General features: G+C 39.2%; 5 protein-coding genes across 8 annotated transcripts; 3 read left to right on the forward strand and 2 right to left on the reverse strand.

Moving 5' to 3' along the window:
* Positions 1-388: 388 nt before the first annotated feature.
* LOC17876597 (disease resistance RPP13-like protein 4) lies at positions 389-3,172 on the reverse strand. Of its 2 annotated transcripts, none has more exons than XM_006280042.2 (2): positions 3,077-3,172; positions 389-2,664 (listed from the first exon to the last, which is right to left on the reverse strand). In XM_006280042.2, exon 2 carries the CDS (start codon positions 2,634-2,636, stop codon positions 537-539), a length of 2,100 nt encoding a protein of 699 aa, XP_006280104.1. In that variant the 5' UTR covers positions 2,637-2,664; positions 3,077-3,172; the 3' UTR covers positions 389-536. The 2 variants fall into 2 exon arrangements, with proteins under 2 accessions (XP_006280104.1, XP_023639696.1); XM_023783928.1 differs by having other exon boundaries at positions 3,088-3,156.
* Positions 3,173-3,882: 710 nt separating this feature from the next.
* LOC111830187 lies at positions 3,883-4,941 on the forward strand. The gene has a single exon (XM_023781687.1). The coding sequence runs from the start codon at positions 3,883-3,885 to the stop codon at positions 4,939-4,941; it is 1,059 nt and encodes a 352-aa protein (XP_023637455.1).
* Positions 4,942-9,724: 4,783 nt separating this feature from the next.
* Positions 9,725-17,690, forward strand: LOC17875470. Its single transcript, XM_023781692.1, has 4 exons — positions 9,725-9,787; positions 9,979-12,833; positions 12,901-13,767; positions 13,996-17,690. Exons 2-4 carry the CDS (start codon positions 9,984-9,986, stop codon positions 17,596-17,598), a joined length of 7,320 nt encoding a protein of 2,439 aa, XP_023637460.1. The 5' UTR covers positions 9,725-9,787; positions 9,979-9,983; the 3' UTR covers positions 17,599-17,690.
* A 1,385-nt stretch (positions 17,691-19,075) lies between these two features.
* Positions 19,076-21,221, reverse strand: LOC17877035. The gene has a single exon (XM_006281871.2). The coding sequence runs from the start codon at positions 21,219-21,221 to the stop codon at positions 19,152-19,154; it is 2,070 nt and encodes a 689-aa protein (XP_006281933.1). The 3' UTR covers positions 19,076-19,151.
* A 2,180-nt stretch (positions 21,222-23,401) lies between these two features.
* On the forward strand, positions 23,402-25,987 carry LOC17877162. 3 transcript variants are annotated; one of them, XM_023788218.1, is made up of 2 exons: positions 23,402-23,789; positions 24,192-25,987. In XM_023788218.1, exons 1-2 carry the CDS (start codon positions 23,402-23,404, stop codon positions 25,901-25,903), a joined length of 2,100 nt encoding a protein of 699 aa, XP_023643986.1. In that variant the 3' UTR covers positions 25,904-25,987. The 3 variants fall into 3 exon arrangements, with proteins under 3 accessions (XP_023643986.1, XP_023643982.1, XP_023643989.1); XM_023788214.1 differs by having other exon boundaries at positions 23,402-23,740; positions 24,140-25,987; XM_023788221.1 differs by having other exon boundaries at positions 23,402-23,674; positions 24,092-25,987.
* Positions 25,988-25,994: the final 7 nt, after the last annotated feature.

Here is a 25,994-nt window from a genome sequence, read left to right on the forward strand (position 1 = left end):
TATAATAATATTAACTTTTATAAAAAAAATATTAATGGATCAATACATAAATAGTTTTTGAAAATTTGTTACGATAAGAAATTTTAGAGTGATTAAATAATATAAAAATAATATAATATATATTTTTTTAACACACTAATATAATAATATTTAATTTTGCTAAAATATACAAATTTTAGGTTTTTACGTATTTTTAATTAGCTATTATTGATGAATTGTAGTAGTCCGAGAGAAACTGAATACATTAGTATTTGTTTATCAGTTTAAAGCTCTGGAAAATTATCAATCACCAAAAAGCATTTATAATCAATCAACAGTGAGTACCAATCAAAGGATATCGTTTCCTACCGCTTTGAATCGCTTGAAATCACTTACTCACCTCTTTGAATCGCTTGAAATCACTTACTTTTTAAAAGCTCATTCTCGCAAACGTTTGAAACGGAGAAATATAAAAATGGGAAACAACACAATCAAGTAAGTCTTCAAATATGAAACAAGAGTCATTGAATCAATATAAGAGTTTGGGACGTCAGATCTTAAAGTATTGTCGTTGAGCCATCATTCTTCTCAGAGATCTTCTTAGGTCTCCAGATTCCGTTTCGATCACAGGGGCAGAATGTTACTCTGGGACACTCATAGCTCTCCAACAACCTCAGATTTGGGAAGAGTTTATTCAGCTCTCTCCATTCCACTTTTAGCTTTATCAGTGACGTGAGACGCAAAACCCCAACAGGACATTTTGTTGGCTCTCCTGGTAAGGTACCAAATCCTTTGACACGTTTCGAACTTCCAAGGTGGAGCTTTTCCAGGTAACGAAGGTTCTGAGGCCAAAGCCACTTTGGGAGTTCCCTATCAGGAAACCGCTGCAGGGACAGCTTCTTTAACTGTATTGGAAGTTCCTTAATATCACGCCAACTTCGCTCATCCTCCTCCTGCTCGTCTTTCTCATCTTTGTTTGGGTGCTTCTTTTTTAGGATAACTTTGCTTCCCCACCGCACTTTCAGGTTTTCCAGTACTTTGAAATCTTTTATATCATCTATCAACTTATCCAAAGGAAAACCTTCTCGGTGTACGGTAACACTAAGCTTTCTAAGATTCATTAAGCGCTTCAGAGCAGCCAGTTTACAGGTTTTTGCTGTATCAGCATCACCAAGCACAAATCCCTTGAGGACCTCTAGATTGGCTAGCCTAGACAATCCAACAGGAATGCTCTCTAAGGCCTCACAGCCAGTCAAATCCAAGTAGACTAGATTCTTGAGCTTATGTATGGCATCTGGAAGCTGCTCCATGTTATAGCAGTGCCTGAGGTCCAAGATTACAAGCTTGTTGAGCTTGCAAGCAGAACGGCTGAGGCTGTTAATGGTTGAGATACCTTGAAAACTCAAAAACCTTAACCTCGTCAAGGAACCCAAATCTTTCATAACTCGGCGGCTATCCATTTCGATCTCTTGGTCGGTTCTCTCCCTCTCCATTTCAGCCTCGGGGTCGATTCTCTCCCACCTACCCAGATAAAGGACTTTGAGCTTCTTCATACGTGTGAACCACTTGCGTGTGAATTCCGGGAACCTTTCAGAAACATTGAACACTGTTTCGATGTTTTCTGGATCCAGTTTTGTTCTACTTTTTGCTTCCTCTTGGAATGACGACCCTTCCACAAGGCAGACCTTGTTCAAGTCCGACTTCTGCATATTTGGCTTCTCCTTTTCATCATACATATCAAAAAGCCCTATCTTCTTGGAGATGAGAACCAGTGAAGCATGCACAAAAGGGTTCATCTTATAGCTACTTGGCTCCAGTTTTCGTTTGTTTTCAACTGGTTCAATCAAGTTCTCCTCCCTGAAATTATTAAGGATCTCTTTCACTTTACCTTCAGCTTCTGAAACAGTCAGAATTCCCTCCCCCATCCACCAATACATCAGCATTTTTCTATCCACCTCTTTGTTCTCCGGGAACACAGCGAAGCTCAGCAGGCAGATCCTCTGTTCATCATCTTTAAGACCCTCGAATTTTCGTTTTACATCTCTGAAAAACGCGAGCCTTTTGAGAACTTCTTCATTTGCATGGATGCCGGGCAAGCAAACAATGCGTTTTTTAATAGTGTCGCCGTCCTGATCATCTGGTGCTGCTTTCTTCTGTTTCTGCCTCTCAGACGACATAGGGACCTTCCTTATCAAGTTAAAAACCTTGGCGGTGATAACTGTCAAGTCTTTACTGGTTAAACTCCTATCAGAGGGTTCCACTCTATTAACCTCACCATTAAGCAAATCCAGTTGTTTATCCACATCTAACTGAAGTCTCTTCATATATCTTACTTTACGCTTTAAGCGACGAAGAGCAATCTGTAGCTTACGAATCGGATTCAAAAGATCAGTGGGAGTCTGAGGAGGCGCACTTTTACTTCTTTCCAAACTAGCTCCTCCACTTTTTTGCTGCGTCCCCAATGTTTCTTCTTCCCTTCGGATTTCAACATCAATGCTCTTAGAGGAAGGTAACACATGCTCCTGAGTATGTTCTCCTTTTACTGATTCATCAGTATCTTGAAGTTGTATAGCTGAATGTAGTTTATTTACAATGTTGATGATCGAATCAATTGTAGTTCCAACACTAGCTGATTGCGTCAACTCGTCGCGGCTCATGACTCCGTCCTTATCAGTTCATGCAAATCTTAGAAAGCAACGAAAAATCTCCAATGATGTTAGAGCAATACAGAAGCAAAGCAAACAAACCATTCCAGTAATTTATAAAGTCAATCTATATAATTTCCCATTGCCAAGATTTAATTTCGAGTTACATTTTAAGATCACAGAAAAAAAAAACACAAACAGATTATTCAAAAATACAATTTGTTCGATCACTCATTTCCCGTAAATCATCGATCATTTTTTTTTTTTTTTTTTTTCAACAGATCAGATGGTTCAAAACTGGTTGCTACAGCAAAAAAAAAAAAAAAAGATTTTTTCATTCACCAATTCTAATCACGTAAGTAATCGATCTCTATTACCCTTACAAAATGATTGACATCACAAAGCAAAAGCTTAATCAGATTTTGAATGGGTACAAAAGAAAAAGCACTTACGGAGTACATACATACATGCTCGAATCGAGATGGGACGGCTTTCCCAGTTGAAGTCAAAATATGCAGAAGGATCCGTAGAACCTGCATTTCTTAATCTTTCTAAAAGTTTTTTTTTTTTAATTCAATTAATAAAAGAAATTACTTAATATGTTTTGTAAAAGACTAAAATGTAACCACAGTATTCAGAACGGGAACATTCGTGAAAAAAATGTGACTTATATAATATTTGCCCAAAAAATAATAATTTTTTTCTGTTATCCGAAAAATGCTTGAACTAATTTATCGTTGATAAAAAAGTATGAATTCTTTTTCTTGTTCTAATTTCCTACTCTCGCTGTAACGGCTGTTAACAACACCGTTATATTTTCTAGAGAAGTTCCAGAAAAAACTCAAGTTATTTAATATTAGTTTAAAAATACATAAATTTTTTCAATTGCAGAAAATAAACAATCAATGTCATTTAGTAAAACCCTATTCAGAACTCCACTGGTAAAATGTTAAAAATAGAAAATAAAAAGAACTCAAACTGGTTTAAAGACAGTCAGTTCACAAACAATTTTCATATGTGTGTAAAATTTTATAAAAATTTTATTTTTTTAAAAAAACATCTTTAAAAACTTTATAAATATTTGAATCAAATCTCTTTATAGTAATTATTATATAGAACTATCTTATATAAAAATTTATAAATTTATAAATCTAATAAAATGTATTTTAAAAAATAGATATGTGAAGAAAGCATTTTTTTTTTAAGTACAAAAGAGAGATATTTTTAGAATTTCTGGTTTTATTATAAATGCATTTGGATGGAATCGAAATCTTTACAAATCTACTCAATCTCTTCTCTTACTACTACTTTTCCTCTTCGATTCTATCTTGTGATTGTGAAGATGGCAGAGAATTTACGGCGTGCAGTTCAAGACATTAACTTGGGTTTCGATGACGCTCCCATGACGATTCCCCCTAACATCGTGGCTAATGCGATGGCTGAAAACCGTTTCATCCTTATGGGACGACCTGTGATGCCGAGACGACAGAACCTTCGATCCATCATTGCTTCCATGCCGCGTGTCTGGGGCCAATCCGGTCTTGTCCATGGCCGTATTATTGGTGGTAACCAGTTCCAATTCATCTTCCCGTCTGAGGAGTCTCTCTCAACGGTCCTTCGCCGTGGTCCTTGGGCTTTCAATGATCGCATGTTGGTGCTTCAGCGTTGGTTTCCTGACAATGCTCCGTTGATCAACTTCATTCCATTTTGGGTTCAAGTTCGTGGAATCCCGTTTCACTTCCTCAATCGCGATGTGATTTCTCACATTGGTCGTTCCCTTGGTCCACTTTTGGATGTGGATTACGATGGTGAGGCTGCAGCACGTGTGGAGTTTGTTCGTGTTCAGATAAGTTGGGATATCCAACTCCCTCTCCGTTTTCAGAGACATATTCAATTCCAAGAGGGGGTGAACACTCTTCTTCGTTTCCGCTATGAGCGACTTCGTGGTTTCTGTGAGGTGTGTGGTCTGTTAACCCATGATACTGGTGCTTGTGTTCTCCCTGATGATGTTGAACAACAGTTTGCAAATGACGAAGAAGATGATGAGCACCCTCCACCAGAAATCCGTCAAAACCAAGGTGTTGTCATTCGTGAAATCGTGGAACCAGAACCAGTCCTTGATGCGGCTGTGAATGCGGATGAAGATGTTGCTCTTGATGATATTGATCCTTATCATGATGCTTTGGCTCACATTGAGGATCTCCCTGAGGAGATTGCAGTTGATCCTCTTGCTGACTTTGCAACCAATCCCTGGATTCGCCCTAGATTGGATCTGTCCCCCCATCCTGATGATACTGTGATGCTCCCATCTATGTAATGTGGTAAAAGGAAACGTGATGATGTTTCTGATTTTGCAGGCTCCTCAGGATCTTCCAAAGTGTTGGTTCGTGACACAGAAGTTACTAGTGGCAGCTCGGGTGATTCTTCTCACCCAAATGGACTTGAAAGAGGCGCGGTGGGCCCAGAACCACCACTTCCCCCATGAGGACAACTGCTTGGAACTGTAGAGGACTGGGCAATGACCTCACAGTTCGACGTCTGAAGGAGATCAAGAAGAAATTCTCTCCGGACATCATTTGCCTTATGGAAACTAAGCAAAGTGACAATGTTGTTAGGGATGTTTGTGGTGATTTAGGGTATGATCATATTGTTACTGTCCCTCCTCATGGTCTTAGTGGTGGTGTTGCTCTTATGTGGGAAAGTAGTATCTCTGTTTCTGTTTTGTTTCAATCTCCCAATCTTGTAGATACGTATGTTCAGATCAATGGATTTGGTTTCTGTTTGATTTGTGTCTATGGTCATCCAAATCCTACCTATCGTCATTTGGTTTGGGAAAGACTGGAAAGAACGGCTACTACTAGAACTGGCCCTTGGATGGCCATTGGTGATTTCAATGAAATCAAAGATAACAGTGAAAAGAGAGGTGGTCCCCCAAGACCTGAGAGTTCTTTTACTGATTTTAGACGAATGATTCAAGTTTGTGATTTTCATGATCTTCAAGCTTTGGGAGATCGCTTCTCTTGGGTGGGTAAACGTCACTCCCATGATGTTGCTTGTTGTCTTGACAGAACTATGGTTAATAGTGAGTGGTTAGCTCAGAATCCGGCTTCTTACTCTGAATTTTTGGAACTTATTGAATCTGATCATCGTCCGGTCATCACTACTATTTCTAATGATTTCACTCCTCGTCATGGTCAGTTCTGTTTTGACAGTAGAATGATTAATAAGGAAGGTTTCTCTGATGTTGTTAACAGTAGTTGGAACAACCAAATTTTTGGGTCTGCTAGTAGTTTATGTCGTCGTCTCACCCATTATCGTTCTGCGATTTCAAAGTGGAAACAGAGATCGAAATTTAATTCTCGGGAAGACATTGCTGTGCTCAAGCATCGTATCAATTCAGCTTATACTGATGGTTCTTCCACTGATCAAATCCGTGTTCTGCGTAACTCTCTTAGCCATGCGTATAAAGAAGAGGAAGAATTTTGGCGCCTTAAAAGCCGCAAGACCTGGTTAGCTTGTGGGGACAGAAATAATAAATTTTTCTTTGCATCTACAAAGACTCGTTTAGCTCGTAAGCGTATGTACTCCATTCTTGATGATGAAGGACGTGAACACCGTGGAGATAGTAATATCAGTGCTGTTGCTCAGACTTTTTTCACCAACCTGTACAAGAGTGAATTAACTCCTCAGAACAACCATTATCACATTTTTAATGGTTTTAATCATCGTGTTACAGAGGAGATGAATGCTGATCTGACAAGACCTGTTAGTGAAGATGAGATTAAAAAAGCTGTCTTTGATATTGGTGCTTCAAAAGCTCCAGGTCCTGATGGCTTTACAAGTGCCTTTTATCAACAATTTTGGGAAACTACCAAGGGTTCGATTTGTGAAGAAGTTCAGAATTTTTTCACTTGTGGTGTTTTTGATCAAGATATGAACCACACTAATCTGTGTTTGATCCCTAAGATTGACAATGCTCTTCATCTGCGTGATTATCGTCCCATTGCTCTCTGTAATGTTAGCTACAAGATTATCTCTAAAATTCTTGTGGCTCGTCTAAAGCATCATCTCAGTCATATTATTTCTGAAGAGCAGGCGGCTTTTATTCCTGGGAGGGTTATAACTGATAATGTCATCATTGCTCATGAGGTTATTCATGCTCTAAAGGTGAAGAAAAGATGTGCAAATTCGTTTATGGCTATCAAAACTGACATCACTAAAGCTTATGATAGACTTGAATGGGATTTTCTCCAAGAAACTATGTTGAAATTTGGCTTTGCATCTAAATGGGTTGAATGGATTATGACTTGTGTTCGAACTGCTACCTTCTCGATCAACATTAATGGTTCCCCTAATGGTTTTGTGAAACCTGAACGTGGTATCCGTCAAGGTGATCCTCTCTCTCCCTATTTATTTATCTTATGTGCTGAAGTATTAAGTCATATGATGAAAAGGGCTGAGGAGAAAGGTGATATTAAAGGTATTAAGATCGGTAATGCTTGTCCTGCTATTATTTATCTTTTGTTTGCGGATGATTCTCTGTTTTTCTGTCAAGCCAATCTGCGTTCTTGTCAGGCTATTCAAAATATCCTCTATCAATATGAACAAGCTTCAGGTCAGAGAGTTAACACCAGCAAGTCGGCTATTACTTTTGGTAAACGGATCTCTGCTTCTACCAAGACTATGATACGCAACTTTCTTGGTATCCATAATGATGGTGGTTGTAGCAAGTATTTGGGTCTCCCTGAGCAATTTGGAAGAAAAAAGGTTGATATGTTTCGTTATATTGTGGAGAAGGTGGCTGAAAGAACTAAAGGATGGAACACTAAGTTTTTGTCTCAAGGGGGTAAAGAAATTCTCCTTAAATCGATTGCCATGGCGATGCCTGTATACTCCATGAATTGCTTCAAGCTCCCTAAGAGTATTTGTGAAGATATTGAGAGAATTATATCAAATTTCTGGTGGAATAACAATCACCAAAGGAATTCAGTTCACTGGATTGCTTGGGACCGTATGAAGTTTTTGAAAAAGGAAGGAGGGCTTGGTTTTCGTGATATTGAAAAATTCAATGAAGCTCTTCTTGCTAAGCAAGCTTGGCGTATCTTTCATTATCCTCAATGTCTTATGGCTAGAACTCTTCGTGGAAGGTATTTCTCTTCCACTCACTTTTTAAATGTTGGACGTGGTTCCAGAGCTTCTTTTGGTTGGCAATCCATTCTCCATGGACAGAATCTTCTGAAAAAAGGTCTTCGCTACACGGTTGGTGATGGTAATATGATCAGTACTTGGGTTGATCCTTGGCTCCCTGTTCATCCTCCTCGTCCGCCTAGAGCCCTCAACAACAGTAACTTATCTTATCATACGGTTAACTCCCTGTTTCTTCCAAATAAAATGGGTTGGGATATTGATAAACTCCATGCTTTGATTCATCCGGATGATATCTCCTTTGTTCTTGCTACGAAGATCAGCTCTAGTCAACACAATGATATTTTGGGATGGTATTATACTGATAAGGGTTTCTACACTGTTAAGTCTGGTTATTGGCTTGCTTCTCATCATCCGGATTCTTTATTTCAGGCTAGTCCTCCCTATGGTAATCCCCTCATTAAGAAGGATATTTGGAAATTGAAAGTTCCCCCTAAAATTCACCATTTTCTTTGGAAATCTCTTTCTCGTGCGTTGGCTACTGGTGAAGAAATTGTTAACCGTCATATTGCTGATCATGGGAACTGTAAGCGCTGTGGTTGGCACTCTGAAACCTCTGACCATATTTTCTTTACTTGTCCGCATGCTATCCAGATTTGGCGAGCTTCAACTGTTCCTCTTCTTTGTTTATCTGATCCCAATTTACCTTTTGAGGATAAGATGAAGGCTGTGTTTGACTTTCACAGGGTTAATTGTTATAATGATCTTCTTACTCATCTCCCTTTATGGATCATGTGGAAATTGTGGAGAAGCCGGAATCGTTTAGTTTTTTGCAGATTAAATAACAATTGGCGTAGGGATCTTCGTGAAGCTAAACAGGAAGCTGAGGAATGGCTTAATGTTAATATTGTTTCTCATCGCCAATCTCAGTTTCAAGTTCATGGTTCACACCATTCCAGAGCTCCTCCTCCTCGCTGGTCTCTCCCTCCTCCAAGCTGGTTTAAATGCAATTTTGATGGTAGTTTTCTTTCTATTACCAATCGAGCTACTGCGGCTTGGATTATCCGTGATGATCGGGGTCTGTTTAAAGGAGCTTCTCAATGGACTGGTCATTTTGTTTCTTCCCCTCTCGAAGCGGAATGTCAAAGCTTGGTTGGTGCTTTGCAAAATATTTGGCTACGAGGTTTTCGGAAAGTTATATTTGAAGGAGACTGCAAAATTCTTATTGACACTCTAAACAATAGATGTGTGCGTTATGATGTCTTCAACTGGATATTCGAAATTAAGATGTGGATGCAACGTTTTAAGGATGTTCGTTTTAACTGGGTTCCTAGAAAGCTCAACAATCCTGCAGATTGTCTTGCAAATCTTCAACGTTTTTCTATTTCTGATTTTGTTTACCATCACTCTATCCCTTATGTTATTCTTGATGCTGTAAACAATGACTATTCTAGTCTTTATTGATATATTGCAGATTTGTGTTAAAAAAAAAAAAAAACACTAAGATATCTTGAGGTTCTAATGAATTTCTTATGAATAAAGAAAGACTCGACCTGATAAATGTCAAGTCATGTTATCTATATTTTAATGCAATTAGCAATTGTATACGGTGAATAAAGAAAGACTTTGAGGCCGGAGACCTTCCCCAAACCATATTTAATGTCGGAGTTAATGGCTTGTCCACATGATAAGTTCAGAAGTGGAAGTTTAAAAAATATACCTATCTTAATGTATTCGTAACCGAGATACTTCGGTACAGGTTCCGATAATTAATAATCATTTTTTTAATGTGTGTTTTAAAAAAAAAACAAATTTAACCCAATAAAATAAAAGAGAGTCAAAAAAAAAAAATCAATCTTGTAAGTAAATCGAGGGGGAGATAAAATCTACTGGGGGCATCCTAATTCCAAGCTCCAACTTAAATTCAAAATCTGTAAAAATGTGAGGAGGAGTGATCAATCAAAATCAAAGGCAACGAAGAGGAAACAAGGGCCATTGTCGAGTTTGCTTCACCCAAGGTTCGTCATTTTCTCTGTATTCGCACACCAAACATATAGATTGACTATTTTGAACTTTCTAGACTTTTCATCTTCTGCTACGGATTCACGATTACTAAACCATTATTGATTTTTTTTTTAGTTATTCTTTCATCTTGTTTCCAGAGTTTTGACTTTACATATTTTCTTTTCCTTGTGTTTTTGCTTACCAGTTGTGATGGCTTCTCCACATAGTGCTTACTTGGAAAAATGTGTAGCAGTATCTTGCAAAGAGATTTTTAAATCATTAGAAGATGATAATGTTTCGAGAGTCTTGCTTGTTGGTGAAGCTGGAATTGGTAAGACATGGATGGCTCGCGAAATATTCGAGCGTGCACCTAAAGACGAAGACTCCTCATGCTACGTTTCTCTCTGGTTGAATCTAAATAAAGATTTCCATGTATTGTCCCTTTACGAGGATATAGCTTCTCAGCTTTCAGTATTTCTTGATAAAGAAGAGAGTGAAGAGGATGATAGTGAAGATGAGGAAGAGGATCAGAAAACTCAATACTTGGTCAGGTTGAAGGAAAAGATTCATGTAAAACTTAGGAAAAAGAAGGAAAAGGCTGAAAAAAATAATCTTTTGAAAATGAAGGCCAAGGGTGAAAGAAAGAAGTACCTCCTTTTGGTTTTGGATGATGTAGGAAATGTGACCAACGAAGCAAAAGTGATGCAAGATTTGGAACTTGAAGTTTTCCTTGCTCCTTTCAGACCTATCAAGATTCTTCTCACAAGAAGAAAAGGAGAAGGCGACTCTAAAGATAACATGAAACCCCTTGCCACAGAGGAGTTACATGCTAAGTCTGTTGGGGATATCGATTCCCTTGCCACAGAGGAGTTAGAAGCAGACTCTGATGAAGAGATCGAGTCCCATGCTACGACGGATGGGGCAGGCGATTTACTTGACCCCCATACCATTGATGCGTCACAGATTTTAAGCGCCTTCTTTACAGATACTTATTTGATGGGTCTACTCAAGTCCCTGATTAAATATGACTTACTTGAATCTCTAGAGTGTGATATAGTGAAAAGGAGCATCGGTTTGCCAGCTGCAGTCGTTGTCCTAACCAAGTCTCTAAATTACATTGCGTGGAAGCTTCAATTTTCTCAGCTTCCTCCAAAGCAGGAGGGGGTTCTTTTAGCAGTTCTTTCCTCTTTTGATCCTGACCGTAATAGAGCTAATCCTGTTCTACATCTCGCATATGAGTTACTAAAAACAGATGATACCGTGAAGAGTTCTATTGTTGATTGCTTCTGGCATAGCTTGAGCTTCTTTGAGCATTGTGGGTGTGTTTGTTACCAGGAGTTGATCGCACATTGGATTCTTGAAGGCTACTTCGATCCTGTTAGATCCATTACAGAGGCCTATATGGATGGCCATGAAGTCATGATGGAGCTTTTAGAACGTGGTTTTCTAAAGATACATGAGGACAATGTTGTTATGCCAGAGGTTGCAATGAAGTATTTAATAGATCTTCGGGGTCGTGGACTGTCAGGCAGATCTCGAATCTCACTTGCTAAAGTTTGTGGTAGTGACAGGACACAGGGTCTAGGGAAAATCAACCAGCTGGATGACATCATAGAAGCAGTTCAAACTACAAGGAAAGGAGATAAAACTACCACAGTTCTGATTAGTGGAAACCGTTTGCGTCGTGAAACTCTAAAAGACTTTTTTGAAAAGCTGAAGGATATTGAGATACTTGGCCTTTTTAAACCCGCATTGGAACCTGTTGTCTCGTTTTTATCCAAGCTAGTAAAACTTCGAGTTCTTGTGATCAGGGACTGTGACCTACTTAAAGATATAGAGGATCTTAAGGCTCTCCGCGGGTTACATGTTCTTGAAGTTTCCGGAGCCAGCTCCCTGAAGAAAATATCTGACGACTTCTTTATGGATATGCCTGATATTCAAAGTCTTCATCTCTCAGGGCTTCAGATCAAATTTTCTCCTTCCAGTATTTCTGAACTGAAGAAGCTTCACTGTCTCATCATCAGGGACTGCCCTTTATTGGAAGATTTGCCAGACATACAAGAACTAGTAGAGCTTGAGGTTGTTGATATTTCTGGTGCTCGTGGGCTTCAAACTTGTTTTGACCACGCAAACGGCAACGAGAAAAACATAATAAAAAACAAAAGCTTTTATCATCTTAAAAAACTTCAGCTCCTTGACTTCTCGGAGAGCCAAATAGAGCGACTGCCAATATTTCAGGACTCTGCTGTGGCCGACAAGCTTCACTCCTTGACTCGGCTCTTGTTGTGCAATTGTAGCAAATTGAGAAGATTGCCTAGTTTGAAGCCCTTGTCAGGTCTCCAAATTCTTGATCTCTCTGGCACTTCCAGCTTAGTGAAAATGCTGGAAGTATGTTTTGAGGATAAGAATGAACTCAGAATTCTTAATCTGTCAGGCACTAATCTTAGCGAGTTGGCCTCAACCATAGATGAGTTGTCCAGTCTCAAAGAGCTCCTCATAAGGGATTGCACCAATCTAGAAGTGATCCCAAACATCCAGACACTGAAAAATCTCGAAGTCATTGATGTTTCCGGCAGTACCAAGCTGGCGAAGATTGAGGGATCATTTGAAGACATGTCTTACCTACGAGAAGTGAATCTATATGGAACGAAAGTGGAGACACCGGAGTTGCCAAAGGAGACCAAAACCCATTGTCTTAAGCGAATCTTTTTGGCAGATGGAAGGTGTTTTGAAGGTGAGACATGGAGCCAAATAAAGGAACACATTGAACATGATAGATCTGAGAATGTCAGTTCCGCTGATGCAGTTGTATCATCCCAAGAAATCTCAGAAGAAACAGGAGAGATTCATTCAGCTGAACCTTGTACTGAGAAGGGAGATGCCAGCAAGGAACATCTTCTTCAGGTCCCCATAGACAGAGCTATATATAAGAAGTTACTATCACGTTTTGATTCCCCAAGTCACCAGGAAGCCATGGAGATCAAAGAAACTAATGAGCTAGATGAGGACACACTAGCTAATGCTGAATTTGTGTCTTTTGTAGACTGCACTTCTACAAGGGTCACATCTATATTTAACAAGACCAAATTGGTGAAGGGTTGCTGGTTAAAGATGTGCTTTGATATAGAAGAACTTTGATGTGTTTGAGGTCAATGAATCAACTGTAAAGTTTCGTATTAGAAATGAGGGTATGAGGCATCGAATATTGAACAGAGGAATGTGGAATATCATGGATATTCCTATGATCGTATCGAAATGGTCTCCCTTCACGGAAGACACTCAACCAGCAATGAAATCAATCCCATTATGGGTTACGCTAAAGAACGTTCCGCCAACCATGTTTACTCATAAGGGCCTGCAGTTTTTATCTAGTGCAGTGGGAAAGCCAGTTAGGCTACACCCAAAAACAGAGGCGTGTGTTAGCTTTACAGAAGCACAAATATTGGTAGAAGCAGATTTGACGAAAGAATTACCATCGGAGTTTGTTTTTACAGGAGAGAAAGAAGGAGAGATGGATTCTATAGTTCAGTATGCCTATCCTTGGTTGCCTCCAAGATGTAGCTGCTGCAAAAAATGGGGACACTTACAAGCCACTTGCCTCTCCTTGGAGAAGAAGGAGGAGCAAATTGCAGGAAATGTCTCGCCAGTGAAAGTACAAGAGAGTATTGAGACTGAACCAGATGTTCCGTCACTTCCAGTGGCTGAAGAAACTGTTTCCGTTGTTGATCTTTCCAAAGAAACTGCAGAGCTTGACTTGATTCCAGTTGAAGAGAACGGAGAGATTATGGAGCAGCCTTGGGTCACTCCATCGAAATCCGGTCGCAGCCCAACTAAGAATCAAGTACAAGTTAACGCCGGCGAAATTACAGTGCTTTCCAACCCTTACTCTGTGCTAGAGGTGGAGTTAGATAGGGGAGGAGATTTGGAGGGAAAAGAAATCGATGAGACTGTCATCATGCAGGAACCACACGTCATCATGCCCAAGGAAACTGGGGTCTTGGCGAGAACTCGTGGGGTGCGAGCGGACATAACATTACGTCCTTCTCTACCTCGGGATTCAAAAACCGCGCATAAGACAATCTTGACCTATTCGTCTCAAAGTTCTAGAGCAAGCTCTAGAGATCCGAGTAAGAAAGGTCACTCCAACTCCCACTAGATGTCGTGCTTCTTTTGGAATGTCCGGGGCTTAAATAAATCATCAAAACATTCCGTAATAAAGCAGTGGGTCAGGGAAAAAGATTTTCAGTTTGGTTGTTTGTTAGAGACAAGGGTTCAGGAGAAGAATGTCGTGGAAGTTATTAAGAGTGTGTTTCATGATTGGTCACTTTTGACAAATTATGAGCATAATAGAAGAGGTCGCATTTGGGTTGTTTGGAAGAACAATGTGCGTTTGACTCCATTTTACAACAGTGAACAATTGATCACTTGCTCTGTAAAATTAGAGGACCAAACTATGGAGTTTTTTTGTTCTTTTGTCTATGCGTTGAATCTTGCGGAACAAAGATCGGCTTTATGGCAGGAATTAAAGGACCATTTTGATTCTCCGATTATGCGTGGCAAACCTTGGATGATTTTGGGTGACTTTAATGAGACCCTAGCTATGTCTGAACATTCTCGGGTGGAGGATAATCCCATGGTAACGAGGGGTATGCGGGAGTTTCAAGAAGCAGTAAGTTATTGTTCTATCACAGACATGGTTTTCCATGGTCCTTTGTTTACTTGGTGGAACAAGCGAGACATAGATCCAATTATGAAAAAGCTAGACCGGGTTTTAGTCAATGATATTTGGTGTCAGATTTTTCCGCATTCATATAGTGTTTTTGAGGCAGGGGGATGCTCGGACCACTTGAGAGGCCGTATTAAAGTTTTTGGGGATGAGAGACTTACTCCAAGGAAGAGACGTCCATTTAAATTTGTCAATGTGCTAGCTGAAATGGGGGAATTTCAGCCGATAGTCGAGAGCTATTGGCAGGGCACGGAGCCATTGTTTTTATCCACCTCGACGCTTTTCCGGTTTACTAAGAAATTAAAAGGGCTTAAACCAGCTCTCAGGAATTTGTCAAAGGAGTGTTTGAGTCATCTGGAAAAGCGTTCTAGAGAAGCTTTGGAGGATCTTTCTAGCAAACAAATGGTGAACTTATCTAACCCCACTGTGCTAACAATGGCGGAAGAAAATGAGGCTTATTTAAGATGGGATCATGTAGCTAGTCTTGAGGAGAAATATTTAAAGCAAACATCGAAATTGCATTGGCTCCAGGTCGGAGATAAGAATAATAAAGCTTTCCATAGGGCTGCAGCGTCTAGGAAAGCGATCAACACAATTAAGGAAATCCAGTGTAGTGATGGAACTGTGGTTCAAGGGGAAGATATCAAGATTGAGGCTGAGAGATATTTCAGGGAGTTCTTACAATTTGTTCCATCCGATTTTGCGGGAGTAGAGGTAGAAGTGTTACAGGAGTTGTTACCTTTTCGATGCTCACTTAGTGACCAAACTATGCTTGAAACTGAAGTCTCCAAAGAGGAGATCAAGAAGGTATTATTTGCTATGCCGAATGATAAATCTCCTGGCCCTGATGGTTTCACTTCAGAATTTTACAAAGCAACATGGGATATCCTTGGTGATGAGTTCTCTATGGCAGTTCAATCCTTCTTTGTTAAAGGATTTTTACCTAAGGGTGTAAATTCAACAATTCTAGCACTAATTCCAAAAAAGTTGGAGGCAACGGAGATGAAAGACTACCGCCCAATCTCGTGCTGCAATGTCATATACAAAGTCATATCCAAGATAATCGCAAATAGATTGAAGTTGGTTTTACCGGAGTTTATTGCTGGGAATCAATCGGCTTTCGTCAAAGACCGTTTGTTGATTGAGAATGTGCTGCTTGCGACGGAACTGGTCAAGGACTATCACAAAGAATCCATCTCAGAACGGTGTGCGATAAAAATTGACATCTCCAAGGCTTTTGATTCGCTTCAATGGTCCTTCTTACTTAATGTCCTCTTGGCTCTGAATTTTCCTCAAAAATTCATTCACTGGATTAAGCTTTGTATTACTACCGCCTCTTTCTCGGTTCAGGTTAATGCAGAGTTAGCAGGGTATTTCCAGAGCTCTCGGGGGTTAAGACAAGGTTGTTCTTTTTCTCCCTACCTATTTGTCATTTGTATGGACGTTCTCTCGAAGCTACTCGACAAGGCTGCGGGAGTGGGGCAGTTCGGTTTCCATCCTCGTTGTAAGGAGCTTGGCTTGACTCACCTGAGTTTTGCCGACGATTTGATGGTGCTTTCTGACGGTAAAACAAGATCAATTGAGGGAATTGTGGAGGTGTTTGATCAGTTTGCTAAGGTCTCGGGCTTAAAAATAAGTATGGAGAAGTCGACTTTATATATGGCTGGTGTTTCAACCACTACTCGCCAGCAATTTGCGAACCAATTTCTCTTCACTGTGGGTCAGCTTCCGGTTCGGTACTTGGGGCTGCCTTTGGTTACTAAACGCCTCACCGTAGCAGATTACACACCTTTACTAGAGCAGATAAGACAACGGATCAGTTCTTGGACAGCAAGGTATCTCTCTTTTGCAGGCCGTTTTAATCTTATAAGCTCTGTTTTGTGGAGTGTTTGTAACTTCTGGTTGGGAGCTTTCCGTCTCCCTCGTGCTTGTATTAAAGACATTGAGACCCTTTGCTCAGCTTTCCTCTGGTCGGGCCCCGAAATGAATGTCAACAAGGCGAAGATCAAATGGGATCAAGTGTGTTTGCCAAGGAAAGAAGGAGGACTTGGCCTTCGCAATCTTAAAGAAGCAAATGACGTGTGTTGCCTTAAGTTGGTATGGCGAATCATTTCTCATGGAAATTCTCTCTGGGCTAAATGGGTTGAAAAATATTTGCTGAAAGGGGACTGTTTTTGGATTGCCAAAGAAGCTGCTAGTTTAGGCTCATGGATTTGGAGGAAACTTCTAAAATACAGAGACTTAGCAAAAAATTATACAAAGGTAGAAGTGGGCTGTGGAGAGCAAACATCTTTCTGGTTTGACAAATGGTCTTCTCTTGGTCGATTGCATGAACTCATGGGGGATAGAGGTATGATCGATATGGGGATCAAGAGAAATATGACTGTGGCAGCGGCTTGGTCCTCCCGCCGCCGCCGTCGACATCGGCAGGACACTCTCAATCTCATTGAGGAGGCTCTCCTCTCTCAGTTTCATCGTCGTACCACACATGATGATATTGTTTTGTGGCGGGGTAAGAATGACGACTTCTCGAACAAATTCTCTACAAAGGATACTTGGAACCATATGCGGACGACTTCAAATACTGTAGCTTGGCATCGGGGTATTTGGTTTAGCCATGCGACGCCAAAATATAGTTTCTGCACTTGGCTTGCTGTCCATGATCGATTGGCTACAGGGGCTAGAATGCTGCGATGGAACAGAGGAGAAACCGGGGTCTGCGTTTTTTGTCGATTGCACCTTGAAACCAGAGATCATCTTTTTTTTGATTGCATCTATACTTCTGAAGTCTGGGCTGTTCTAGCTAAAGGAGTATTCAAAGCTCGATATACCAAAGTGTGGAATGAGATCATTGCTTTTGTTTCAAGTTCTCAGTTGGACCGTTTAGAGGGATTTCTTGTTCGCTATGTCTTTCAAGCTACTGCTCACACCATTTGGCGGGAGAGAAATGGTCGTCGCCATGGTGAAAGCCCGCACACTACAGCCAACTTGATTAGGATGGTAGATCGACAGGTCCGCAATCAGCTCACGACAATTCAACGGATGGGTGATAGAAGATACGAGAAAGGGTTACAAGCTTGGTTTCTTTCTAGGCGTTAAGTCTCCTTTGTAAAAACAAAATTTCAGTTTTTTTTTCGATTTCAAGCTGCACTAGTTGTAAAAACGATATTTTTCTTTGAATATAATTTAACATTAGATTCAAAAAAAAAAAAAAAAAATAGAAGAACTTTTCTATGAAGTGGATGAGGATAGTTTGCAATCACTGGAGACTTTGTCGATTACAAACCTTGCGTCAATAGAGACTATAAGCTCTGTTGGTAAGTTGGAGAATCTGAAAAACCTAAGCTTAGATTGCTGCCCGGAAATCAAAACGATTTTCACGGATATGCCTGGCAGCCTAGAATTCCTTAATGTAAAGCATTGTGAGAAGCTGGAGAAAGTTGTTGAAGGAGTCGAACTGTCAACTCTCACTAATCTGTCATTGAAAGTGGAGAACTGCCCAAATTGGAGGGACTTTTCCCAAATTCGGTAAGTTACAAAGTTCTATTCTAGTGAACATTTAGGATCATCCATGATTCTCATTCCTTTTTTCCTTTTCCTGTGAAAAGTAAATTTGTAGCTATCTTTTGCAACTCTAACGTTCTAGCACACTAAAGAACTCATCAGGAAAGACACTTACAAATCCTACTTGTCAAAATTCATTTGCATCATATTTTTTTTGTACCTCTTTTATACGGCCTTGCAACAACTCTTGTCTCATGTTAGCTTCATCTTCACGTGCCTATTTGCAGGACTGAGATTGATTGATCCCCATGACTTTCTAGGAGGCAGCATCACAAGAGTGAAGATCATATATTTAGCTGGAGCTAGTTCTCCTTACGCAGTACTATGCATCTTGATTGTTGCCTGTAATCATTTAAGTACTTGTTTAGCGTGTATCTGTAGCTTTGTGTGTTGAATGACTGGCTTTGAAACATCATGTTACCGACACTCTCTTTACTGTCCCCTGTTTCTGTTTTAAGATATTTTCGTTCACCATTTTACAAAACTCTTCCTAGTCTAAAAGTGGATGATTCAAAATGCTAGTTAGAGTGACTCCTGGCACTATATCTAGTTGATAATAACTTCTTAATTATCCAAAAAAAACACAAATCCGAAAAATGAGTTAGTTAATAATAACACCTAAAAGTCATCAGATACCACATATTGTTTAGCAACGAAACCAACTCCCCCACTCGCCAGGTTAACAAAAATGACTACAAATGGGTTGTGAGACAGGGGAAAAAGTAAAGAAGAGTATAGGAACACAGTAGTTTACTTGGCCACAATGAGCCTGGCTCTAGCATTCTCCTCTGTGGTCTGGAATTGGTCTCCGAGGCCAAAATGAGCCATCAATAGCCAAACAAAGTTGATGAATTCACCTCCTTTGCTTAGTTGCGCAACATGTTGCTTGGGATCACAGTAAGTTGCTCCATAGCAAAGCATCTCCACCCACACATTGCTCATTATCACCCACTTGGCTTCCCCGCTTATTTGCTTCAGCGCATTTGCTAATCTACTCGCATCAGCTAGCACATTCCTGCGTTGATTTCGCCTACCTTTACGTTCCCTTGACTCCCCGAGAGTAGATAAAATATCATTGCACACCTTATCTATGCTTTATCCTCGCGGTTCTTCCTCTCTAAGAACTTTTTAGCTTCTCCAGACTTCTTAACTTCTGCTATAGCTTCCATGAAACTTGTCTTATCGATTCCTGCAACTGTTGACATCATAGCAGGCTGCACGAATAAAAGGTACATCATGTAATCTGAAAGGATCTTGCTGTACTCGCGGTTACATTCATTCGCTGTCGTTGCTTTCTCTGTTTGGTATAAGAGCTCAGTAGCGATATGCCACATAAGAATGCTCTGATCATAGTCAGCTTGAGTCACGTAGCGGAGCAGTTTCATGCGGAGAGACTCATTTAATATATCATGGAGCACCCACTCACCCCTTGTAGAATATATATCACTGGCAGTCTCAGCACGATCAGCAGCTTCTGATCTTCGCTTAACCTCTTTATATATGAACTCCCACATCTGTTTTGTGATGCGATCACTTGATGTATAAATCACCCGGTTGAGCTGATCTGAGATGCCGAAGAAGTCCAAGACATAGTAGAAAACAGGGATACCAAACCAGAATCTCAGAAAAAGCTTCATAGGGTAAAGTGCACAATACATTTTTCTGTTGTCCGTGGATGATTGAAAGATAAGCTCGTACAACCAGCTGCGAGCACGATCGATCTCATGTTTCATGTTCCTGAAACATAAGCTGATTCCTCGGATGATACAAATGACGACACTGTCAATACACAAAGATTGAATGAAAGCATCAAAGAATCTGTGAATCCATCCGTCAGTATTGTGGATGCTCGAAGATCTTATTCCAAGAGAGTACTCAATCAGGTTGTATGAATATATGTATTCAGACCATCTGCGAAATATAAACTTTCTATCAAGAACCTCACATTTGGTTTTGCTGCCTTTTACTCGGTGTGAACAATCATAAGGTTTCCACTTCAACTTCCTAAAACTGAGGATCCAGTTGAAAACTGCACCGACAAGGGAGCCCTTACCGTCGTCATCCTCCTTTGGCTTCTTGAATCTGGCAAATGTCCAATCAGAGACACAGAAGATGAAAATCGCAACCAAATCAAGCGCGATTCCACTTATGAGCAAGACGTATGTAAGGTCGACATCGAATCTGTTGTAATCAGACTTCTTGGCCGTTGCGAAGATGCAGAGGGATGAGACAAGGGAGGCCAAGGCCATGAAACGAAAAGATATTCCAATCCAGGTATGCAAAATGTTAACTTTAGTGTAAAAGGTACCATAGACGAAGCTGAGCTCCACCTCTAAAACACTCAAAGCTTCCTCTGGTTCTAATTGCTGGAAAAATTCTTTGCTGTTGTTTAACTCCTCAGATTGAGAGCTAAACATGAGATCAACCACAAGACCTTTAAAGATATTAAAGTATCTGTAGGCGTATTGGACAGCCTCGAGATCGGTCAGCTTGTTAGGTGACCTCACTAAAACCTTGGGTCGTTGACCTTTCTCCACCTCCTCGATCCTAACTATCTGGGTAGGTTCTCTAAGCATCTTCCTAACTTGATACTCCTCCATGAGCCTTGCGTAATCCGGACCAGGATCAGGATCCTCTAGCATTGAGTCCTTGAAGGTTTCAAGACTCGCTCCACGTAGAGCTTTTATCCTCTCAACATACTTGATGATTCCGGCTACGAGCATGAGCGATGTGGGTACGAAAATATTGTTTGGTATAGAGAGCAAAAAGACATAGAAAGTGACAACAGCTTGGCAGACAAGAGCGAACAAGCTCCTGAGCCAGAGGTCATTGTCCTCGATAGCAAGAGCCGTGATAGTATCAGGACCACCGAGGTGTAAAAGAAGGAAGGTTGCCCAGAAAGCTAAAAGATCAGTGTTCTTGGGTTGCGGTTCGCTTCCTTGATTATCTGAGATCTGTCCTACAGCGTACTCTGCTGCCCAGTTGGCTAAAAGGTAAGCCGACCAAATGAGCAACCGGAAAAAACGCCGGTGAGTTCGTTTTCTGTTTGGTGAGAGAAGAACCAGGATTGTCTGAAGAGCAAGACTGAGAATCACCAGACCACGTATGTTCCATTTGTCCCACAGATCCTTCACTTCCTTCGGTATTGCCTCACCCATGTTTCACTTCTCTCCACTCAGGTTTGACTTTTTTTTTCCCGGGAAGTTTTGTCATTTCTAGTGAAAACTTTTGATATCTTTAATAAAAGATTGTTTTAAAACTAATTATAATATAATTAACAGATTGTTTTATTGTTTTCAAAGTGTAACTTATTAATTTATTGTTTTCAAAGGGTAACCAATGAATTAAAACATATCGCGTTATTAATTTTCTGTCAAAATTCGTTGTTACCCTTTTATCCATGGATAAGATGTTTATTCCAGTATAAATCATCGTTAAATACTGTTGGATTCCACAAAAACCCATATTTTTGATAATTTCCATCATATTTTATCATAATTTTCATCATATAATATTTGGAAAATTATAACTTGGTTTCTTCCTGTGGGTTGATTTTAATAGTCAAACTTGATTAGCTTGATAAATTATACTTCTTCTATTCTAAATTATAAGATTTTTAGATAAGAGCACAAAATTAAATAAATTATTTTTAAAAAGTTAATATCATTTAATAATTAATTAAAAAATAGTATCCATCCAATCACAAAAATGACGGCAGAACCTAAAAAGTTAAAAAAATATCAAAAAACATTAAAATCTGTATAAAAATTTGTAAAACATCTTATAAAATGAAACGTAAGAAAACTCCTTAAACATGATATATTATAAAAAAGAGAGTCTTAAATAAGCTAGATGAACAACTAATTAATTATTCTCTAGTTAATGGTTAGCAAACTGATCAAATCAGGATTCAAAAAATTTAGTTTCTTAAAAAGTTAGGGTTTAGAATTCACAGATTTTAGATATAAAAATGTGTTCATTTGCTACTTGCCGACAATAGCAAATAACAACCAACTGTTACGACAAATTTGACTGTCTTCGTTGTGTATAACTTGTCGTTAGATTTTACAACTTGTTGCTGAATCAATTTTTATATTGTTCATCACTTGAGTCATAGATTAGTATATTCTATAGTGCTCTCCCTTTCACTAGTATTTTTTTTTTTTATATATTGCTGAAGCATGGAAATTTAATAATCATCTCTCTGCTTCTTTTGTTTTTTAATCGCCTTGTGATTTGTGAATAAAGAAAGACCAAATAACTCTCAAGTCATAGTTTAATAATTTAATGCAATTAGCAATATAATAGCTGTATCTGTCTGCTCTCTAGTGTATGACTCATACATCTCCGCACGTCTCTGCCTCTCCGAAGCATATTTCACTCTGTACCATTTAGAAAATGTATATATATTTTAACTTTAATACTGGACAGATTTCACTTCGAGCTAAACATTTTTTCGAATAAATTACATTATTAGAATCAATATTGACTGAAATTAACATATTCAATTATAACCATTATTTACAGTTGTATAATCAACTTAATTAACATATTTATAATTATATATAAAATAATCTACTATAGAATATTTTGGTCTTTAAAATATATTACATAGGTATAAGTTTTTGTTTTTGGAACATTTACATATCTGAAAAGAGTTATTTTTGAAATTTCCCCTATATATGATAATTTTAATAATAATATTATTTTGTATATAATTATAATATTTTTCAAAATAAAAATTAACCAAACTTAAAAACAAAACAGAAACTTAACCAATATATATTGTATTATGAAATATTTAATAACGTAAACTACTATACAACAACAGAAAATGTTCTAACTAAAATAAATATTTAGCGAAAGCAAGATGTAAATATATATTTTTTTTGACTACAATAACACTATTTATTTTTAAAATATAAAATTTATAATAGCAGATTTTAGAAGAAAAAACCGTTAATGTGTATGTGTCGTAGTACACCATCAAAATCCAAAACTTATTATTCAATGATCTTGTCCTTTTTTTGTCTAAGGAAATGTAAAATGTGAAAGGTGAAAGTGGCATAGGCTAATTATTTATTAGTGTAGAAAGTTGTGTAATCAAATTATTTTGTTAATGTATTTTATTCTCTAAATGGATCATTGACTTTAGAATTCGGACAGCCTGTCTTGAGATTGTTTCTTGATTTTATGTATAGTGATAATTTTTATAAGAATATGTAATTATTACATCTAGCGAAACATACGTTGCTCATACTCAAAAAAAATCTCAAATTTCTTGTTATTCAAGTAAGTTTACTAAAAGTTTTTCATGTCTCTCTCTCTGGGCAAAACAATGGATTCAGATTCGGAGCCTGAGTTGAAGCTCATATCACTCCTTTCTCAACTAACCCCTCTCGAAGATTCGGGTCCGGAGGTCATTACTCGAATAATCTGTCTGGTCAGCTCAATGGATTTGGATTCGCAGCCGAAGCCGGAGTCGGAGCTCATGTCACTCATTACTCAATCAATCTCCCTCTTCAACTCTATGGATTTGGATTCCCAGCCTGAACCGCTAAGGAAGCTCATATCATTCATTTCTCAAAGTTCGGATTCGGACCAGAAGCCGGTTCAGGATACAGACTTCATGACACTGGTTGGACAAACTTTGGCTCTCAAGCCTGAGCCGGAGCTCGTATCACTCTACCGTCATATACTCTCCCTCGACTTATTGAAGGATTCAGGTTCGGATCCTGAGTCGAAGCTCGTATCACTCATTTCTCAACTAATCTTTGTTGACGATTCAAATTCGGGTTACAGTTCGGATGTCATATCACTCATAGCTCAAATAATCTCGCTGGTCAACAACACAATGGATTTGGATTCGCAGGCATATCAGGAGTCTGAGCTCTTATCACTCACTACTCAAACAATCTCTCTCTTCAAATCCATGGATTATGATTCTCAGCCGGAGTCGCTGTCGGAGCTCATATCACTAATTTTTCAAGATTCATCTCCAGCCAAATCTAGACATTTGGATTGGGAGTTCAGAACACTCGTAAGTCAAACAAGGCGTCTGGAGCCGGAGCCGGAGCTTGTATCACTCATCTATCAAATATTCTCCCTCGTCATATCTATGTATTCAGAGTCGACGAAGTTTATCTCCTTATGCCCTCAACAACAAGTACGTTTTGATGATGGAAACTTTCATGTGGTTGAAGAAGTCTTCTCGAGGAGCAGCGACAAGTGGAACTGTCTACCTTTTAGCTGGGAGATATTCAGGTCAACTGGAGAAGACGCTTCCTATTTTTTATGCCGAGGATGCAATGGCGAGAACCATGAGGAATATGACAAGGCTCCTGTTGTGATCAAACACACTCTTCATTCAAAACATTCTCTTCAGCTTGTTTTGTCGCAACACGATGGTAGGACGAGGGAATGTTTTTGCTGTGATGAAGATCTCAATGAGCTATTTTATTATTGTTCGGCTTGTGATTTGGCTATCAATCTTGCTTGTGTGGAGAAACCACCAGTCTTATCTATAGACCATCCGAAGCACCACGACCATACACTTACCCTGTTTCCAAGACACGCTTCCTTAACTTGCGACGTTTGTGCCTTGTCTGATTCAGATTGTCCTTTCTATATATGCTCCCCTTGTGGCTTTGTGGTTCATCAAAAGTGTGACCGCTTACCACGTGTCATTAAGATATCACGCCATCCCCATCGTATCTATTTTACTCCTTCGTTTGATCAAAGAGATTGGTCGTGTGGTGTTTGTCGAAGAAAGATGGATAATAATTACGGGGGGTTTTCTTGCACTAACGAAGATTGTTTTTTTGCGGCTCATTCAAAATGTGCTATGCAGAGAAATGTGTGGGATGGTATCGAACTTGAGGGAGAGCCAGAAGAAGAAGAAGAATTAGAGCCACTTGTCAGGGTAAGCGATAGGATCATACAACATTTCAGTCATCCACATCATCATTTGACACTGGATGAGTACACAAGTAAAGATTACGACGATAATAAGATGTGCCAAGCATGCATCATGCCAATCTGTTTCGGTAACTTCTACTCATGTATGCAATGTGAGTTCATTCTCCACGAAGTTTGTGCAAATGTTTCTCGCATAATGCATCACCCGTTACATCCTCATTGGCTCACTCTGGTGGTAGGACATGACAGTGTAATGACTGATGAGAATAAATGCTCAGCTTGTCCTTGGTTGTGCACATATGGTCTCTTCTATAAGTGCCACAGAGAACTGTGTCATTTTAAGCTACACGTGCCATGTGCCACAATTTCCGAGCCATTAGACCATCAAAGTCACATACATTCTTTATTCCTAACATCCAAACTAGAAGAGCAAAGAACATGTTGTGTTTGCAAAGAGTCGGGACATTGTTCCACAGATGAAACATTCAATTGCCTTGAATGCGACTTTGCTTTGTGTTTGAAGTGTGCTACTTTGCCTCAAAAGGTGAGGTATACAGATGATAAGCATGTGCTCACTCTTTCTTACGGGGAGAAGACAAGTACCAAGACACATTGGTGTGAAGAATGTGAGAGAAAGATAGATCAGAGCATAGGATTTTATATGTGTGATGAGAATTGTTGTGTTGCCCTACACATTGAATGCCTGCTTGGGGTGGACTTATACATGATGCCGGGTTCATCATGGTTGTACAATAGCGAAAAGGTAGAGGTTTTGCTTAACAATCGTCATACGTCTCGACCTATTTGCTCTAATTGTAAGGAGCGTTGTCCACACAAAATAGTATTGCAGTGTTCTGAATTTATATTTTGTTCCACAATTTGTATTCGTAATTCAGTTGATCGAGGTGACTTAATACCTTGACGGTCATTGCTATGGTTGTAAGAAATATTATTTGTATTCTGAGTATTTTCATGGAAATATAAACTCAGAGAAGTATTTTGATTAGCATCGG

The sequence above is a fragment of the Capsella rubella genome, unplaced genomic scaffold, assembly GCF_000375325.1.
Source record: "Capsella rubella cultivar Monte Gargano unplaced genomic scaffold, Caprub1_0 scaffold_8, whole genome shotgun sequence".
Classification (NCBI taxonomy): Eukaryota; Viridiplantae; Streptophyta; class Magnoliopsida; order Brassicales; family Brassicaceae; genus Capsella; species Capsella rubella.

Coding starts and splice junctions, on each gene's coding strand:
- LOC17876597 (XM_006280042.2), bottom strand. CDS start 2,636: ATGAGCCGCGACGAGTTGACGCAATCAGCTAGTGTTGGAACTACAATT.
- LOC111830187 (XM_023781687.1), top strand. CDS start 3,883: ATGGAATCGAAATCTTTACAAATCTACTCAATCTCTTCTCTTACTACT.
- LOC17875470 (XM_023781692.1), top strand. CDS start 9,984: ATGGCTTCTCCACATAGTGCTTACTTGGAAAAATGTGTAGCAGTATCT. Junction 12,834..12,900: donor TAGACTGCACTTCTACAAGG/GTCACATCTATA, acceptor GCTTTGATATAG/AAGAACTTTGATGTGTTTGA. Junction 13,768..13,995: donor TCATGCCCAAGGAAACTGGG/GTCTTGGCGAGA, acceptor GTAATAAAGCAG/TGGGTCAGGGAAAAAGATTT.
- LOC17877035 (XM_006281871.2), bottom strand. CDS start 21,221: ATGGGTGAGGCAATACCGAAGGAAGTGAAGGATCTGTGGGACAAATGG.
- LOC17877162 (XM_023788214.1), top strand. CDS start 23,402: ATGGATTCAGATTCGGAGCCTGAGTTGAAGCTCATATCACTCCTTTCT. Junction 23,741..24,139: donor TCAAGCCTGAGCCGGAGCTC/GTATCACTCTAC, acceptor CCGGAGCCGGAG/CTTGTATCACTCATCTATCA.